This window comes from Xyrauchen texanus, chromosome 38 (assembly GCF_025860055.1).
Source record: "Xyrauchen texanus isolate HMW12.3.18 chromosome 38, RBS_HiC_50CHRs, whole genome shotgun sequence".
NCBI classification, from domain to species: domain Eukaryota; kingdom Metazoa; phylum Chordata; class Actinopteri; order Cypriniformes; family Catostomidae; genus Xyrauchen; species Xyrauchen texanus.
The window spans coordinates 9,007,555-9,025,604 of record NC_068313.1 but is presented as its reverse complement, the minus strand read 5'-3'; the positions used below and the strand labels follow the sequence as shown (position 1 = coordinate 9,025,604).

Below are 18,050 nucleotides of genomic sequence, written 5' to 3'. Positions count from 1 at the left end.
TGTTGGGCTACTTAGGACAGAATTTAGGGATATTGTTGGTCTAACGTTTTTTTATGTAGATGCAAAGCAATTCACATTTCATAGTATCTGTGACTCAAAAACGCCCATAAGCTGGATAAAATGCAGTTTCATTTTCTACAGTGCAGATCACTAGGTTTTTTAACAGAGTTATAGTGTTGCTATTTCCTATAGAGCTGTTCAGTTTATGGTCGTATAATCCAGAAGAGAATTAGCAGTTTCAAGCCATGGGTTTCCTCTAGCATTTCAAATGGGTTTTTGGAATTTCAATTTTCGACTTATAAGTAAAATATGGCTGTATTTATTTAATGTTATGTGCTTGTTTGTTGCTGCTTCACAATTTGAGTTAGTGACTGAAGTCCTTTCATGGAGCATCTTGATCAAACGTAACTCCCTGTCCACTTTACAAGTAGAACTGTTTGTAATGCATATCGTATTGATGTCAAAGCCAGTATTTCAACACCTTAGTAGTGATGCTATTGTCTCATCATATTCATTGAATTCCCACATGTGCACCTTACGAGCAGAATAGCGTGGGTATCGATTATCCTGGTCCTGAATGATTTCTTTAATTGCACTTTTAACAATTGTTTGGTTGTATTTGGCTAGTATTTATGTCTTTTAAGTGGTACGAGTTATTTGATGTTTGAAATCAAGCTGTTTACTGTAGATACTTAAGCCGCTTTACCACCATCGTGGTGAATGATTCTCTTGAATAGGGATTTGCGAGAGTAGTCGACTATTCGACTAACTGGTTCTGATGCTGCTAGTCAACACTGGAATTACTGGTCTTTTAATATTTTTCCCTATTAATCTGTTCAACATTTATACACATGTACGTTTGGCTTGATATTTTTATAAAGGCTGCACTTAACTTACTGTCATTAATGTTACACATTTTAAATTTAATTAATAATACAAATATTATTGAAAAAAGAGGATATCTGGAGCGGATACAAAGTTGCATTTCACCTCAGGCTGCACGTGCTTCTTATCTCTCTCACTTGCCGTGCATGCAGGAAAATGTTCTCTCGCTAGACAAGCAAACTCAGCAAAGATAAGAAGCTATGAAATCACTTCAGTGGTGGTGCAGGAAGCGAATGGCTTGAACGTCAGATGTTTTTAATGCTGCGTGCGTTTTTCTCTTGTACTGGCGTCTCCGGATCCTCTTTATCCCTCTCATGTCTGACTGGGCTGATTCAGCACCGGTCGTTCATTGTTACGGGCCAGCCATGCCCCCCTCCTCGTCACAGCTAAGAATGCCATTTTTTTAAATCTGCTGGTTAAGAAGGGTATTTTCAATGAATTGCCGACTGCTTAACGTGTTTGTGTCAGGGCGGGGACGGGTCGTGATGCTACACACCCAGCCCCTGATCAGGCTAATCAAGCCTCCGAGAGGGATAAAGGCTGACCGGAGACCGCAATGCGACAGAGAGAGATTTACAGGCAGCTACTTGACACCTGTGTGTGTTTATGTCTTTTTGGTTCAGTTTATTATAAAACTATTATATATATAGAGAGAACCGGCAATATGACAATATATATATATATATATATATATATATATATATATATATATAGTCATATTGCCGGTTCTCGCCGCCTCAATTCCATTAATCCCTTTACACTGGTGCCGAAACACGGCAAGGAGGAGGGATGCACCGTAGTAGAGCCCTGCCACAGTGTTAATACTATTTTCTGTGTGCACGTCATGTTTAGAATACATTAGGTTTATTGTAGGCTACGTCACAGGCCTATTTTTTCTATCCTATGGAGTTTTTTTTTTTACATCGTAACTGTTATTGGTTAACGTTCTTTACAAAACAGTTGTCATATTAGATCAATGGCTAATGCATGACACGTCATAAAATACGCACAACTTTTCAGCATTTTCTCTCTCTCATAGATTTGGCTTTGCCTACCTTTATTTTCAATAATGTCCTGACTGTTTTGATATGTTAACTAAATTTTAATTGGTGAATTCCATTTAGAAGAGACTTTGGGTTGTGCTATTGATCCTGCACTATTCATTCAATTGTTTTCAATAAATAAACCTGTATTTGCTAAAGGTGAATGCATGTCATGTTCTATATTTAATGTGCAATGATGATAATCCAGATGAGCACGTCTTGCATTGATTGCAGATTGGAGCGAGTGTGCCAAGGAGTATGATCACATATTACAGTTTTTAGGACAGCTTTTTCCCCTGGTTTTTACTCAGCTAAAGCTCAGGAAAGACATGGCTTGTGCAAAAAGGAAAGAGGAAAAGGCAAGAGGTTTAGCCTCATATGCTCAGGGGTTGTGTATGCTATACAAGATTTTTTTTGTTGTTGTTGTACATTTTTACATCAAATTAAAAGTGAATGACACATGCACATTTTTTGTGCATTTTTACATAAAATAAAAAATTAATAACAAAAGTTCAACCTCCAGATCACAAAGACATATCTGTTAAACACATCAACAGATTCTGAATGTTCCTCGCCTTGGTTGGGGCTAGTTCAACACATTTTTTACTCGCAGAGTAGGGGGTAGGCTTATTTTTGAATGTCATCTATATGTATAGCCAGATATGTTTTCACGTAAAGTAATTTAATGTTGCAATTCAACAATTTTACCATTATTGCCCAGTAAAAAAGATTAATTTCATTATTCATTGAACAACACTTGTCCACCATTGTTTAACACCAGCATACAATACCACTGCTTGAGAAAACATGCATTTGTGTAATTAGATATTTAACTCAAAATTTAGTAACTTAAATATAGCTTTTGTGACTACTTCCCTGTGTAAAAACTAGCCCCATCTCTCTATTTCGTAATAATATATTTAATAATTACATCTTTTACAAAAACAAATATTAAGCATCATTGGGGTAGGATATGGGAAAGGCAGAAACGTGATAAAAAGAGAAACAAACAATGCAATTAATAATTATATTATGTAGATCATATTTTTTAATTGATGGCTGGATTGAACGGTCACCTTATGCAGGCTTGATGGTTTTATTTTTTTGGTGTACTCATGGATGGAGAGTGCATTTACAGACCTTGTTATTCTAGAGTTTATAAAGTCATGTATCACCTTTTGTAGCAGCTGTAATAAGCCATTTGAAAATGAACATCTAAAGCCTAAATAAATATAAATTGTACAGAGCATTTTAATTACAGATCAACTCAGACATCATATAGGTATTTAGGGATCGTATCTAATCATTCAGTGAAGATTTGGAATTACTGAGAAGTACATTAACCTCAGTTTTTATATGTATCTGTCCATTTTGTCATTATTGTCATGTTGTTATTATGGTTGAGGAAAAATTAACTGGGTTGCCCTGTGGCTGTGTCACTCGCATCCAGTTTCTGATGAAAAACTGCATGCGATTGGCCGCTACTGTTATTCATCACACGATTGGCTGCTGTAATTATTCACTCAATCGGCCGTTGTGGTGAAGGGCCGCTATAGTCATGTAAGTGTTCGACGTGAATAGACTCCGCCCCTAATCCGCTTGTGCTTAAGTAAAAATGGCAATGGGACCATTCCTCAGTGTGCTCAGAACCGTTTGGCCTGATGGTGGAAATCACTTTTAGAATTGTAAGTAGAAAAAGCATCCAGTATTGTCACATGAATGATGCTCAACAGTGACCACCTATGTTTTTCAGTCAAGTAATTTCTCATTCATTTTCTCAATACAAATTTTAAGAAAATTCTATAATAAAATGTACCAAGCCTTAAAAAAACAAACAACCAGCTCTGAGATGAATCATACTTAAAATCTTGCTTTTAAAAATTAGCTTGAAATTTTATCCCAAAAGAATTTTTAATACTAAAATTTATTTTAAATGACTTGTTCTGTAAAGCAATATGAAATAGTTAGGGGAAGTAACTCAATTAAGCCCACTTACCATTTTCTTTTGAAATATAAGAAAGACAGAAAGCAAGATAAAAATGTTGCAGAGGAAATACACACCATTATTGTAAAAAGTTGTATCATTTAACGTTTTATTTGCAGCCAATTAAAGGTTTCGTTCTGGAGTTATTTGGGAACATGTGATACTGCTGTTCAGCGGCCATTTTGGAAGTTGTTTCAAAACGTTACTGTTTTTGATGACCTCAAAAAAGCTATTTTTCTGGAGTCAGATTAACAAACTGGGTGCGGAATGATAAAATATGTAACATTATACTAAATGATATTTATTTCCTTTTGTATTTAACAGCAATAGTTTGTATTTCAAAAGATGGATTTCATGAGTTTCTTGAACTAGTGCAGGACACTGAGTGTTGCTCACAAAGATAGAGGTATTTTAAGAATTTTTATTAAAACTGCTAATAACCTCATTCAATTAAAATATTTATACTTAAGCTCAAACAAGATTTAGTGATCTCTCTGTAATTATAAATCCAGAAATGTAACTTTCTTTTCATGTGGGCTTATAAGGAACAGTGCCCTTGAAAAACCTGTTTTCTCAAAGCTAAAAGCAGAATAATTATTTTATTTGTTTAATCAACAATAACAAACATGCTGTTCATTGTAAAATATAGTGTTTTTGTATTCATGAAAAAAATATTATGTGTTTACCTTGACTGTAAATTTGTCTTTGGTTTATTTTCCACTGACCCCCTATTGTTTCTAATAAGCCCACTGAGCAAATAACCCATTGTGCCCCATTTTAAACAGATTCAGTGTGTAGACTTGACCAGGAATTACATTTTCATAGCAGGGAGAAAATGAATAGGCAGAGAAAACAATTGTAAGGACTGTCATACTCCAAAATTAAATATTTTGTTAACTGGTTATGTTTGAGTTCTAAATAAATTAAAAAAAATCGCAAAATTGAGGAGATTATTTAGTCAAATATGAAGCATTTATATTTTTAAAAGCATAGTGGGCTTATTAAACAAATGTTCCATGTTCAGTATAAGTGAAGCTCAATTGACAGCATTTGTAGCAAAATGTTGATTACCACAAAAATTATTTTGACTTGTGCCTCCTTTAAAAATCAAGCCAAATCGAGGTTGCAGTGAGGCACTTCCAATGAAAGTGAATGGGGCCAATTTTAGGAGGGTTTAACATTTACATTTACATTTACACATTTGGCAGACGCTTTTATCCAAAGCGACTTACAGTGCATTTATTACAGGGACAATCCCCCCCGGAACAACCTGGAGTTAAGTGCCTTGCTCAAGGACACAATGGTGGTGGCTGGGTTAGAACCTGTGACCTTCTGATTAACAGCCCTGTGCTTTAGCCACTACGCCACCACCACTCCTACCACTAAAATGTTTAACCATAGAAATGTGAAGCTTATCATTTTATAAAAGCACTTGCATTTGTTAAAACTTGTGCATTATTTGAGCTGTGAAGTTGCTTAAATTGTAATTTTTGCTTGCTTTTTTTAAGAAAAGGAAGAACAAGTGGAAATTTTTTTTAGTGGTAATCAACATTATACCACAAAGGCTGTCGATTGAGCTTAACTTGTATTGAACCTGGAACATTCCTTTAAGAACATGTGGGCTTAATTGAGACATGTTCCTTTTAAGCCAATTCTGGACTTTTCGTGTTTGCAATTAAAGTAACTTAATTCTGTCAGTTTATGACAAAACATAATATTTAGATTGAGATTAGATTAATCTTTGATTTAATACTCACTTTATTGGAAGGCTGTTAACATTTATATAAGAAAACGTCAAACTTGGATTTGGGTGGATTTAATTGAGTCACTTCCGCAAAATGCGTAGCTAGCTAATGTGCAAGCCTGCAAAAACTCCCCACTATGGAGGTGCTGTTTTTCCAATTTTCATGGTAACAGTTCTCTGATTGGTGGATCTCGCCAGAATTGTGGGTAGTGTAGTGCTTCAAGAATTTGTATGGCTTTTACAGAAGGATGTGCTATTATTTCTTAACCTCAAAGGTCTTTGTAGATCTATTTTTAAAGGTTTGTTCACTAAAAGGTCACTAAATCACTGTTTTACTGGGGAGAGTTTTAATGTTATTTTTACTTAAGAGAACCCATTTTTTAACACCTATGTGGGTGTGTGTGGATTTTGCCTACAGAGAGTTCCTACTCTTTGACGTGTCTCAGACATTTACACACCTTCAGAAGAAATTGCGTAAATAGAACACACTGTCCAATGTTTATCAGATGTAATTACATAAACTGACGATGTGCTTAGTCATGAATTGCCATAATAGAGCCTCACTTTTGACCTATTTCACACCCTGTTTATCACCTGATTTGCCTTTGTAACTTCGTAATTATTCGATAGGCTTGTTTTTGTTTGGATTAAAAGTTTACACCATATAATATTTATAATTTTAGTACCATATCAGCAAAATGTACCATTTTCTAAATAGATTAACAAAGTCTTTGATAAAGAAACTTTAACCATATTAGACATTGTGTTCCAGTACGAAAGTGCCCAACATTTGTTCTGTTCCACAGTAGAAAGTAAGTCAAACAGGTTTGGAATAACATGTGGATGAGTAAAATGTGACATATTTTTAATTTCTGGCTAAACTCAACCTCCTATCTTGCATTGCAGCACGTGTGCATGGACTGCAAAAAAAATTACTGCAGCCAGTGCTCTGCTCAGCTGGATCTCCAGCCATGGCTGTGCCACACTTGCCAGCGTTTCCACAGCATCTTGTTTCAGCGAGCAGAGCTAATGAAGCTCAAGGTAAAGGACCTGAGGGACTACCTCCACCTGCACGGTGTCCCCACGCAGATGTGCCGCGAGAAGGAGGAGCTGATCGAGCTGGTTCTTGGCCAGCAGACACCTACATCTGAAACACTCATTCAACCCCAAATGAACACACACATAGACCAGGAAGCCCCTAGCAATCCAGTCATAATGGCGAGCCTCTCAGGAAACAATACACCATCAGAATTGGAACCCCAGATTCAAGCAATGGAGGATGAACAGGTATAAATGAAAATCAAGGTTTATGTTCACTTTGTTTATCCCAGGTGTTACCTAATTCGGTTAAGCACACTCAATCAACTTAAGGCCAAAAACATGCTCTATGGCAGTACACAGATGCAAGCACGTTGCAAGTGTGTAGTTCACTTGCATCATTACTGTGATGGTAACAAACCTCAGTACTCAAAAGGGGTGATGGTTACCTTCAAATTTCTGCGCTATTAAAAACAGATCTGTTACTCATGTAGCTAGCTATAAACATGTCGACAGCTTAACTTGCTAAGCAAGATTGTCTTAAAACTGTTGCTTCAGTTAACTTGAAAGAGAAAACTGACCATAGAAGACTATTATGTCAGTGTCAGATACTGACACATTTACTGGTAATGCAACAACATGTGACATTGAGCTTGCATAGTTAGAAGCATTTGTACTTACATACTTGTATATATGAAGTGTATGTTTTGTGCCTAAAGGCTAGGCTGTACTTTGTTTTTCCACGTGCCGTTCCGTCTCATGCACAGCCATTCAAAATATACTCTTCTGACCATGACCCCATAAAGATGTGTTCAAGAAGTGGACTGTCTATAGACCTTATGCAGACTGTACGCTCGTACTTAATCCCGTTCACACGGGAACAACGTTGTTGCTTGGTGTAGCTACTAGTCTCTGAACTATGAAGATATGTGGGCGTTCGTACTGCTGTTGCTTTAATGTTATTGGTGGACTGCACGTCTGGCCATTGTAGCTTTTGAAATGCCGTGCTCTCTTTGAATGGCATCCTGTTGCTTTGCTGCTCTGTATTGCATGTGGTGTGAAAGGGCTTTAGTCTTGCGTAGCTAGAAGGTCTGGACTGGATAGTTGCTAAAAAGGAAGAACCACCTAACTGACATGTGAATCAATCATTATGTCTCTTCCCTCCATCAAAGACATTTACAAAAAACACTGTATCCGCAAAGCAACCAGCATTGTGGACGACCCCACACACCCCTCACACAAACTCTTTACCCTCCTCCCGTCTGGCAAGAGGTACCGAAGCATTCGGGCCCTCACGGCCAGACTGTGTAACAGCTTCTTCCCCCAAGCCATCAGACTTCTCAATACTCAGAGACTGGTTTGACACACACGTGTCCTGAGTTGCACTTTAATTACTGTCACTTTATAACTGTCTGCTACCTCAATAACTGCTATGTGCATAGAAAATGATCTCATAGTATGTTATGTTTACATTTTTAGAAACTGTCATCTTTTTGCACTACTGAGTACTGGTCGGCGCTGCACTGTCTATTGTCCTGTTCATTGTCAGAAATTTGTTGTACTGTCCTGTACTTTTTGCACATGTTTGCACGTGCACTTTATATAGGTATATGTAGGTTTTTTTTATATAGGTATTTTATTTCGTTGTGTTGTCTCATGTGGTCCTGTGTTGGTCCTTTGTTGTTTTTATGTAGCACCATGGTCCTGGAGGAACGTTGTCTCGTTTTGCTGTGTACTGTACTAACTGTATATGGTTGAAACGACACTTGACTTGACTTGATCAATCACATTCGGATTTGTCAATACGTGCCATTTAGGGAAGGGGTTTCCAGAGATATATTATACCGCATAAATGGCATAACATAGTGGCACAAAATAAAATATTTCAAAAAATATTGTTACAATTTGTATAACATGTTTGCTAAAAAACCGCCTTGCCCCCCATCTGCCATTGTTTGAACAAACAGGTAGTCCCACACTAAACTCACGGCACTGGTTGAGCCAGAAGTTGGCGTCTCACTGGACCACTCAAACAAACAAAGTAAAGTTTTGAAAGTGCCACCAAACCGCAGTGTTTACACACTTCAAAGTCAACCTATGAAGGGCTTACTTGTAAAGTACTTGTCCTACACGTGAAACTGTTATTGGAGAAATTATTTTAACATGTAAAACAAATTACATATTGTATGTCACGTTTTAATTAATCTACTTGTGTAGTAATTCATTAATGCCTACAGCCTCTTGCAGTTAGTGCTTTATGGACCATCTCTTAAGTATACCAAGGAATGTGTGAGAAAATAATTATACCTTGAGGTAAGACAGATAGGGAGCTCAACAGTTAAACTTACATTGGTGGTGTAACCTTTGACCCTTAGAGCTTGTCAGGGGCAGAAGCAACAGCTGAAAGCGAGATGGACACAGAGCTACAGGTGGATCAGGACTTGCAGGTATCTCCTGAAGTTCATAACCGCTCCTGCTTTTCTCCTCTGCTGCTATGCTATTTTGAGCATTAAATATGTGGAAAGGGATATATGGGAAGGGAAAATGGGGATAGCGCATGACTTGACCTGTCTTGATTAAGAATGTTTGAGATTCTATTGTCCAATTGTAATTTGGAAAATGACTGACAAAAATCAGTCACTAAAATTATTCACTTCTCAGTAATCTGCTTGGAGAATGTCCTTTCTAGGTGGGTGCTTGTTTAAAGTCTTTTACCAAACACTTTTTTCACATCAATCCATCTTGAATCTGATTGACATTTTCTCTGAACCTAAATTTACATGTTGAAGACAGGGTGTGCCTACAGATTTTGCATTTCAATTAGAATTTTACCTTTTTGCTGTGCTTTTTGCTGTGCTCTTTATGTTTGAAATGCTGTTTAAAGATTTTAAGGAATCAGTTCTTTTGCCTCCTAAAAATGCACATTCTGCAGGGGAGAGCATTTTATATAACCTGGAGCAGTGCTTAATGCATCATATCATTAAACAAGACTAATGTTATAGCAATGTATGCATCAAACTCGCTCAGAATGATGACAGTTTTCCATGCAGCATTTTATTAGGCCATAACTATGTATGTGGTTAAAGACAAATGATATAGAACAGCGAAATCACTCACCGAAACGTTTAACTTCTTTGTCTTGCCTGCACTCAAGTCGACTCAAGTATCTCACACTCGCACTGCCTGGAGATGGATGACTTCACTCTCATTGGTAGTAGCTCGCAAATGTTGCTCGTCATTTGCTTAAGTTGACATTTTCTCATCTTGTTTTGTCGCTCCCCACAGCGATCTCTGTCGCCAACGATCTCAACGTGCGTTTATACTTAAATGCAGCATTCTTTTAAAATAGTTAGTTTATGGTGATGTCACGCTATTTAACATTGTTCCAGCCACAAGTAAAGCCAATAATGCAGGTTTTTCTCTCAGTGGACCGCCACTTTTAGCGCTTCTTTGCTTTAATAAACTTGTCATGACCCCTTCTACCTTTAAAAACTTCAGTCTCTCTCTACTCGTTTGTCATGGCTACGCTGTCTTTGTAGAGTTTGTGTTGCAAATATATATATACTTCCACACAATCTCTGATAGAGGGGTTTCAAAGTTATCCATTTTAATGACATTAACCTAGGTAACAACAACTTAGCTGGCACGGACGATTGTAAATAAAAATTGTCACGTCCAAACCATGCCTACGATTAATTTGAACCAGGTTCTCCTAGGTAAAGAATTTCAGAGATGTGCGTGAACAGGAGATATATCAACAAACGAACACATTGGCAGAACATAACCCTCACTACATTTCGTCATCATTTGTAGGCGAACTAAGTCAAGCCTGTTCGCCCAGCAAGAATAAATTAGCCTTTTGGCTCTAATGTGATTCTGTTGGTTTTAAAACATTTTTGGGGTCTTTTATGTAGTGGCTGATCAGAAATCCTGCAGTATTGTTTGATTTGTCATTTGAATCATGAAAATGTTAATTACTGTCTTTTAATTTTGTTGGACACATAAGATTGTATAACTGAAGCAACAAATTGTCAAATTAAACATTTAGCAAGCATGCTAACTGATTGAGTCCACGCATGAAATTATATGCCCCAGGTGGTAGTTTGTAGTGACGGATTAAAGCTAAATCATTACTATGCCCTGTTGTAACTTATCATGTAAATACAGCATTACTATATCAATTCACCATATAGCACAAATGTAACATTTTGACATAATTAACCTGAATTTCTTGCGCTGAATAGGTTAACTTGCTAACCATATGGATTGCATGATGGAATGCTAGCATAGCTGGCTAATCGGTTAGCAAGTTTACTGAAAATGCAAAGAGAAACATTTAATTCTGCTATTTGTTGCTTTGGTTATATCATGTAAAATATCATGTACACTGATCAGCCACAATATTAAAACTACCTGCCTAATATTGTGTAGGTCCCCCTCATGCTGCCAAAACAGCGCCAGAATAGCATTCACGTAATGACCGGATTTTCTGGAGTAGGAAGCTTCCTTCATAACATCAGAGCTCCTTGGTCATAACACAGAAACATTGCAAAATAAAATTTACGCCAAAAAACAAAAAAGAAATATCACTACTGTATAGTTATGTAATATTCACTTTTGTACTACTACTACTAATAATAAATTAATTGTAATTCTTATGTTTTTAAGCAATATCTCCCATCTGTGATGCTCTATTATGCAGCATTAATTTGACAAAAATAACTCCAATGTTGTATTTTTAATTGTGCTATAAGGTTCTGTATAAAATCAGTTCATTTGATAAAAATAATACAATATCATGTTGAAAATGAATTGTTGTGCTTTCATTTGATTACAGTTTTAATGAATGAACACCATTTTGATGATAAAATTGAAATAAACTGTTTATGTGGAGTTGAAAAAACTGTACCAGACTTTGTATCGTTGTGTACCAAAATTTAAGAATTACTAACACTCAATCTCAAAAAAATTGTATCGGGACACCTCTAGTATTTACATGATTGTCTACAATGTTAAAACATGGCAGACACCTCTGACCAGGCATTACAGACGGGTCTGGGGGGATTGAATCTTGCATGACATGGCCACATTTTCCTGGTTAACCTAATCTAGAACACAACTATTTTTCTTTTCTCTAGAATGATGTTGTGGTTGGGGCTTTTGGTGAGTTCAAAACTAGATTCCGATAATCATGCTCCCAATCAGCAAAGTGAAAGTAGAACATTTTATGACACACTTTCATTTTATGTTTGTTGACCTCATGATTTGCCACATTCTTTTCCTCCTGAGGTTTTCCTTCAATCTCAGTGGAACAAGAGCTGCTTGTGTTTGCATGCCAAATGTCCTGCATACACTGGGGATACCAGGAGATGTGTAAAGAGCTGCACAGATGTAAAAACAGTTGTTTGATTAATCTCTCTTGTCTTTCTATGTCAGTCGTCAGACTCTGAGGAGGTGTTTGCCCCGGGACGGCGGGCGTCCCTCTCAGACCTCAGATCAGTGGACGATATTGAAGTTCTGAGCGTCCGGCAGCTGAAGGAGATCCTGGCTAGGAACTTTGTCGACTACAAGGGCTGCTGTGAGAAATGGGAGCTGATGGAGAGAGTAACTCGCCTCTATCATGACCAGAAGGACCTGCAGAACATGGGTAAATAATTTGAGTGAACACAGCCCTTGTCCAGTTGTATATCCAACCAGTCAAATTCTTCTAATTAAAGCTGAGCACTTTGAAATTGGCCTCACAAGAAATGGTGCCATTTCTTACATCTTGCTCATCGGGGGTTCATTTTGCTTGCAAGTGGTTATATTAAGTGGAATTTATTCTGCTATTTTAGCTTGGTGCCTTTTTTTGACAGACAAAAAATAAAGACCTTCCCTATGAAAATTAGCAAAATGAGAATCAGACAATGTAAATGGTGTAAAAAAAAAGTGGTAGAAAATGGACTTCATATGAGCAGTAATTGCCTAGTGGTGCTGAGGTAAACCTCACTGTTACTATCACAAGTAGTGGTTTTGTTTCTTCTTTTCTGTCAAATGCCTCACTTGTGTAGGTGTGATATTACTTTTCTAAATAATCGGGCTTAACGGTATAATACAATTTGCCGTTGAATTCATTAAGGGTTGGAACCAGCGTTCCTGGTTCTGGAAGAATTTTTCCCATACATTTTTTTCCCTTTGGGATTTCATAAATACGTAAAAGAGTTTGAAGCCATGAACAAAACCAAACAGCTCGAAGGTGAATCTCAAGTTCTCAACATTATGAACAGATTTTAAACTAAAACTTTTGAAATCAGACAATAATACAATGGTGTATAAGACTGTGTACATAACATCATCGACTGCAATCCCATGAAGCATTGCCAATGATGTAATTTAATTGAAAACTATTGATTTTAAGTTGTTGATTGTAAGTATAAGATTCAATTTAAAGTACAGTATTTTGCAAAATGTGCAGTTAATTGCAAATATATACAGTGCATTCAGAAAGTATTCAGACCCCTTCATTTTTATTTTTTTTTTCACATTTTATGTTGCAGCCTAATGCAAAAATGCTTTTTTCCCCCTCATCAATCTACACTCCATACCCCATAATGACAAAGCAAAAAAAAATTATTTTTGATAACTTTACAAACTTATTAAAAATAAAAAAACTGAAATATCACATTGTCATAAGTATTTAGACCCTTTACTCCGTACCTACGTGAAGCACTTTTGGCAGCGATTACAGCCTAGAGTCTTTTTGGATATGATGTGACCAGCTTTGCACACCTGGATTTGGGGATTTTCTGTAGATCCTCTCAAACTCGGGTTGAATGGGGACCATCGGCAGATAGCCATTTTCAGGTCTCTTCAGAGATGTTCAATTGGGTTCAAGTCCGGGCTCTGGCTGGGCCAATCAAGGACATTCACTGAGTTGTTGTCTTGGCTGTGTGCTTAGGGTCATTGTCCTGTTGGAAGGTGAACCTTTGGCCCAGTCTGAGGTCCTGAGCGCTCAGGACCAGGTTTTCATTAAGGATATCTCTGTATTTTGCTGTGTTCAGCTTTCCTTCAAACCTGACCAGTCCCCCAATCCCTGCTGCTGAAAAACACCCCACAGCATGATGCTACCACCACTGTGCCTCACCACTGGGATGGTATTGCACAGTTGATGAACATTGCCTGGTTTCCTCCAGACATGATGCTTGGAATTGTGGCCAAACAGTTCAATCTTTGTTTCATCAGACCAGAGAATCTGGTTTCTCACAGTCTGAGAGTCCTTTAGGTGCTTTTTTGCAAATTCCAAGCAGGCTTTCATGTGTCTTGAACTGAGGAGAAGCTTCCGTCTGGCCACTCTGCCATAAAGCCCTATTTGGAGGAGTGTTGCAGTGATTGTTGTTCTTCTGCAAGTTTCTCCCATCTCCACACATGATTTCTGGAGCTCAACCAGAGTGACCATCTGGTTCCTATTCACCTCTCTTACCAAGGCACTTCTCCCCCGATTGCTCAGTTTGGATGGGCGGCCAGCCCTAGGAAGAGTCCTGGTTGTTCCAATCTTCTGTAATTTAAGAATTATGTAGGCCACTGCAACGTGAACAGAACTGAACACGTGTCTTGACATCGCATCTAAAAATCACGGCACTGTGCAACAGTCAAAGATGTCCCTCTTCTGTATGTTTCCATTGTTAAAACAGCGCAGACGGATACAAAAAAAAAAAAAAACATGAGGGTAACCCTGCCCTATGTAGAATAAAACAGCTTTTATAAGGTTACTGAAATGACTAGAGTCCATATCTTATAAGTTTATATATGATTTAAAAATTATAATTACAAAATGATAATTTTTTTGCATGAGGAAAAACTAAGTGCACCTTTAAAATAACTGACTGATGGCTTCAGCAAAAGCATAAATCATCGATTAACAACCTCAAAGATTAATGTAGTTCTGTCTTTAAAGTTTTATTAGTTAGATTAAATATCAATTCATCTGGAGAAAATGAGTAGGATTTTTACTCCGGAACTAGAGATTTTGGGGTGGGCTCTATTGACGTGGGCCAGTAAGTAACCACCTAGCAACCACAATGTGCTAAAACCCCTCAAAGCATTTTAGAAACCGCATAGCAACACCCTGGCATTGGGATTAGAGACTTTTGCATGGACAAGGGCTACTCGCATATTCTTCTGAAAATGTAAAAACCGGTCACACTTTATATTAGGTGTCTTTACTACAATGTACTAACATTAAAATCGATACAATACAATGTATTTACTGTGTTACCATCAAAATTCGTACAAAATTCACATTTAGAGTTAGAGTTCCTTAGGTTTAGGGTTGGGAGTAAATTTAACCATGTAAGTACAAATGTAATTAAATGCAGTTCATTTAAATATAAGTACAATGCAACAACTCATTGTACAAAATAAGTACATTGTATCAAATGTTTAAGTACATAGTGGTTAAATACACCTTATATAAAATGGAACCTAAAAACCAAATATATTGTGTCTGTTGATTACAGCATATAACACAAACTACAATTTTGTTTTTGCAGTGTCTAGCGCCACAGAAGGCACAGGTGGGTTTAAGCTTATGACTTTAAATGCTAATGAACACTAAGATAACCTTTTTGAAATGTCCATTTAATTTGTCACAAGTTCCATTTTTTTATTAAGACTCTGAATGATTGAGCTTGTCAGTCATTAAAGTAGCTTGCTTGCAAGTGTCTATCATGCAGTCACATGGCAGGCAAACATATGTGTAATGTGTTATTGAACTTTTTTTTCTGTATTGTATATAGACACTGGCTCTGGGCCAGCCGTGGAGGAGAATCTCTGTAAGATCTGTATGGACTCACCCATTGACTGTGTTCTTTTGGAGTGCGGACACATGGTCACGTGCACCAAGTGTGGCAAGCGCATGAGTGAATGTCCAATTTGCCGACAGTACGTGGTGCGGGCGGTGCACGTGTTCAGATCCTGATCTGCATTTTCCCATCTACAAAGGTTGTTCTTGTTCTTTGAGCTGAGATGAGCAACATCCCTCATATTTGTACAGTCCTTCCCCCAAACAATGGAATTAATATCCAATAGAACTGGAAATGTCAGGTGGCCTGTAATTCTTGCACAATTATCTTGTGGCACTTTAAATTTGAACAAAGATGTGCAAATCTATAAGCAGTAACAATACTGGTTTCTGTTTTGTTTTTGTCTCAGTTTAATTAACTTTGCAAGGTGTGCCTTCTAAAACTGGAAGTGGAGACTTCTGATCACGGGATGTCACTCTTCTGTAGACAAATCTACTGACTTAAGTCAATGTATCAAAAACACCTATTTCTACCAGTGCCCCTATTAGTATACATGTGTCAACACTCAACATATACCAATAGAGGACTGTATTTATGCGCACACACTGTGTGCAGGATCTTCTGAAGGTGTATAACTATGCCTTGCATGTCACTGCCCTGGTTCTTTTCTATCAAGCCTGTTTCTTTGTATTCTTTTTTTTATATTTAAACTTTTTTTTATATACGGGTTAAAATATAATCTACCATCACCCACCTGGCTGACACTGAAAAAATTTACAAACAGGAATCAAACTGGTCCCACGAGTTTGGTCAGATCTTAAATATGTTGATAAAGCTCATATGAGAATCTGCAAACCTCAAAACAGACAAGGGTGTAACCTGGAAAACAAGTCAAGATTGAGCAAACAGATTCTCATTAATTCTCATTACAGCTTTGTCTAACTTTATCTCACTTGTGTTTGTACCACCATCCAGCTTAAGTGTGAAGACCACAATTAGTATCATCATCATGCCGTTATTACTATGTCCAAAGGCTCATTTATGTCATAGTGGTATCTAACTAAAATTATTTCTCTCTGTCTAGCATATATATATATATATATATATGGGTTGAGCTTATTTCACTCTATTTAGGAGTTTGGAGGATGGTAGAATAAATCTTTAACATTTACATTTATGCATTTGGCAGATGCTTGTATCCAAAGCAACTTACAGTGCACTTATTACAGGGACAATCCCCCCAGAGCAACACTGGATTTAAGTGTCTTGCACAAGGACACAATGGTGGTGGCTGTGGGGATCGAACCAGTGACCTTCTGATTAACAGTTTAGTGCTTTAGCCCACTACGCAAAAAAAAAATATTTTTCATTTACTCAGCTTTACGCTGTCAAACTCATGTGACATTCTTTCTTCTGCAGAACATAAAGAAAGATATTTTGGAGGATCTTTGTGTTTTTTTTCTCTACAAGTCAATGGGGTCCAAAACGTTTTCATGCTCGCAAAAGTATGTAAAGGCAGCATAAATGTGCATTTACGTGCATTAAACACTCTGAGTGGTTGAGGAAGTGTGAATGCACTAAAGAGACAGGAGCAGATGGAAAATAAAATCTCACCCAAAATGGATTGGATCACTTCAGAAGCCTTGGATTAAACCATTCGAGTTGTATGGGTTACCTTTATGCTGCCATTAAGCCCTTTTTTGGAGCTTAGAAATTTTGAAACCCATTGACACACATGCATTATAAATCCTTTAAAATATCTTCGTTAGGCTGAGTAATTGATGAGAGAATCGTTATTTTTTGGGTTAGCTATCCTTTAAGTACATGTTTGTGTTGTATTTGACAGCAGAATGGGGGGATAGGAAATTATATTTTGCATAAAACAGTTGTCATTTTTAATACTATAAAGGTTTGGTTTTAATGAAAACATCATTTAATTAACAATTAAGCACATTTTCCTTCCAGTTCTCATTACTAATTCTGATTCATCATTGTAATGTGAAAAAAAGTGTATAAGTGTTTACACAACTTTGTAGTATTTGCTGTATTTTATTTAAAACATTGTATTACATTAATGAGAATGTCATGAGAATCATCATTAAGAATTACAAACAAACTCAAAAGTAAAAGGTGCGAATGCATTACAGGAATGATAGTTTGTAGAAAACGTCCTTAGTTGGCAAGAAAATTATGTTACAAATTCATTTTAAGTGTCCTACAAACAAGTTTTTATTTAAATTTAGATTTTGAAATGGGACCCAGACATGTTCCTAACGGGTTTTTTTTTTTTTTTTAAATGTACGATTCCGTATTTTCATATCGCTATAGACCACCGATAATGGACGTTTCATTCTGAATAGAAAACACCCTCCGGTTGGATGCCTCCTCTCGAATGTTAAAAATGTATCGCTTATGCCATCTGTCAGCTGGCATTATTGTGCATGTGTACATGAAAAAGCCTCTGAGATATGACCGGTAATCTGTCAAAGTGCTGTCAGCATGATGGGTCTTGAACCACACTGTGTGTTACAATGCAGTGCTTGATTTGCCATTTAGGATAACCAATGAGCAGTTTC

At 37.1% G+C, this 18,050-nt stretch overlaps 1 protein-coding gene across 8 annotated transcripts in view; it reads left to right on the top strand.

The window, feature by feature from the left end:
• Positions 1 to 17,326, top strand: part of rffl (ring finger and FYVE-like domain containing E3 ubiquitin protein ligase) — a 42,649-nt gene extending 25,323 nt beyond the window's left edge. For 7 of the 8 annotated variants that reach the window (XM_052110019.1, XM_052110018.1, XM_052110017.1 and 4 more), the window contains exons 4-8: positions 6,563 to 6,943; positions 9,070 to 9,141; positions 12,131 to 12,341; positions 15,223 to 15,246; positions 15,469 to 17,326. In XM_052110019.1, coding sequence (XP_051965979.1) covers positions 6,563 to 6,943; positions 9,070 to 9,141; positions 12,131 to 12,341; positions 15,223 to 15,246; positions 15,469 to 15,650 — 870 coding nt within the window. In that variant the 3' untranslated portion in view covers positions 15,651 to 17,326. The remainder of the gene's footprint in view (positions 1 to 6,562; positions 6,944 to 9,069; positions 9,142 to 12,130; positions 12,342 to 15,222; positions 15,247 to 15,468) is intronic. The other variant, XM_052110021.1, reaches the window with a different exon arrangement.
• Positions 17,327 to 18,050: the final 724 nt, after the last annotated feature.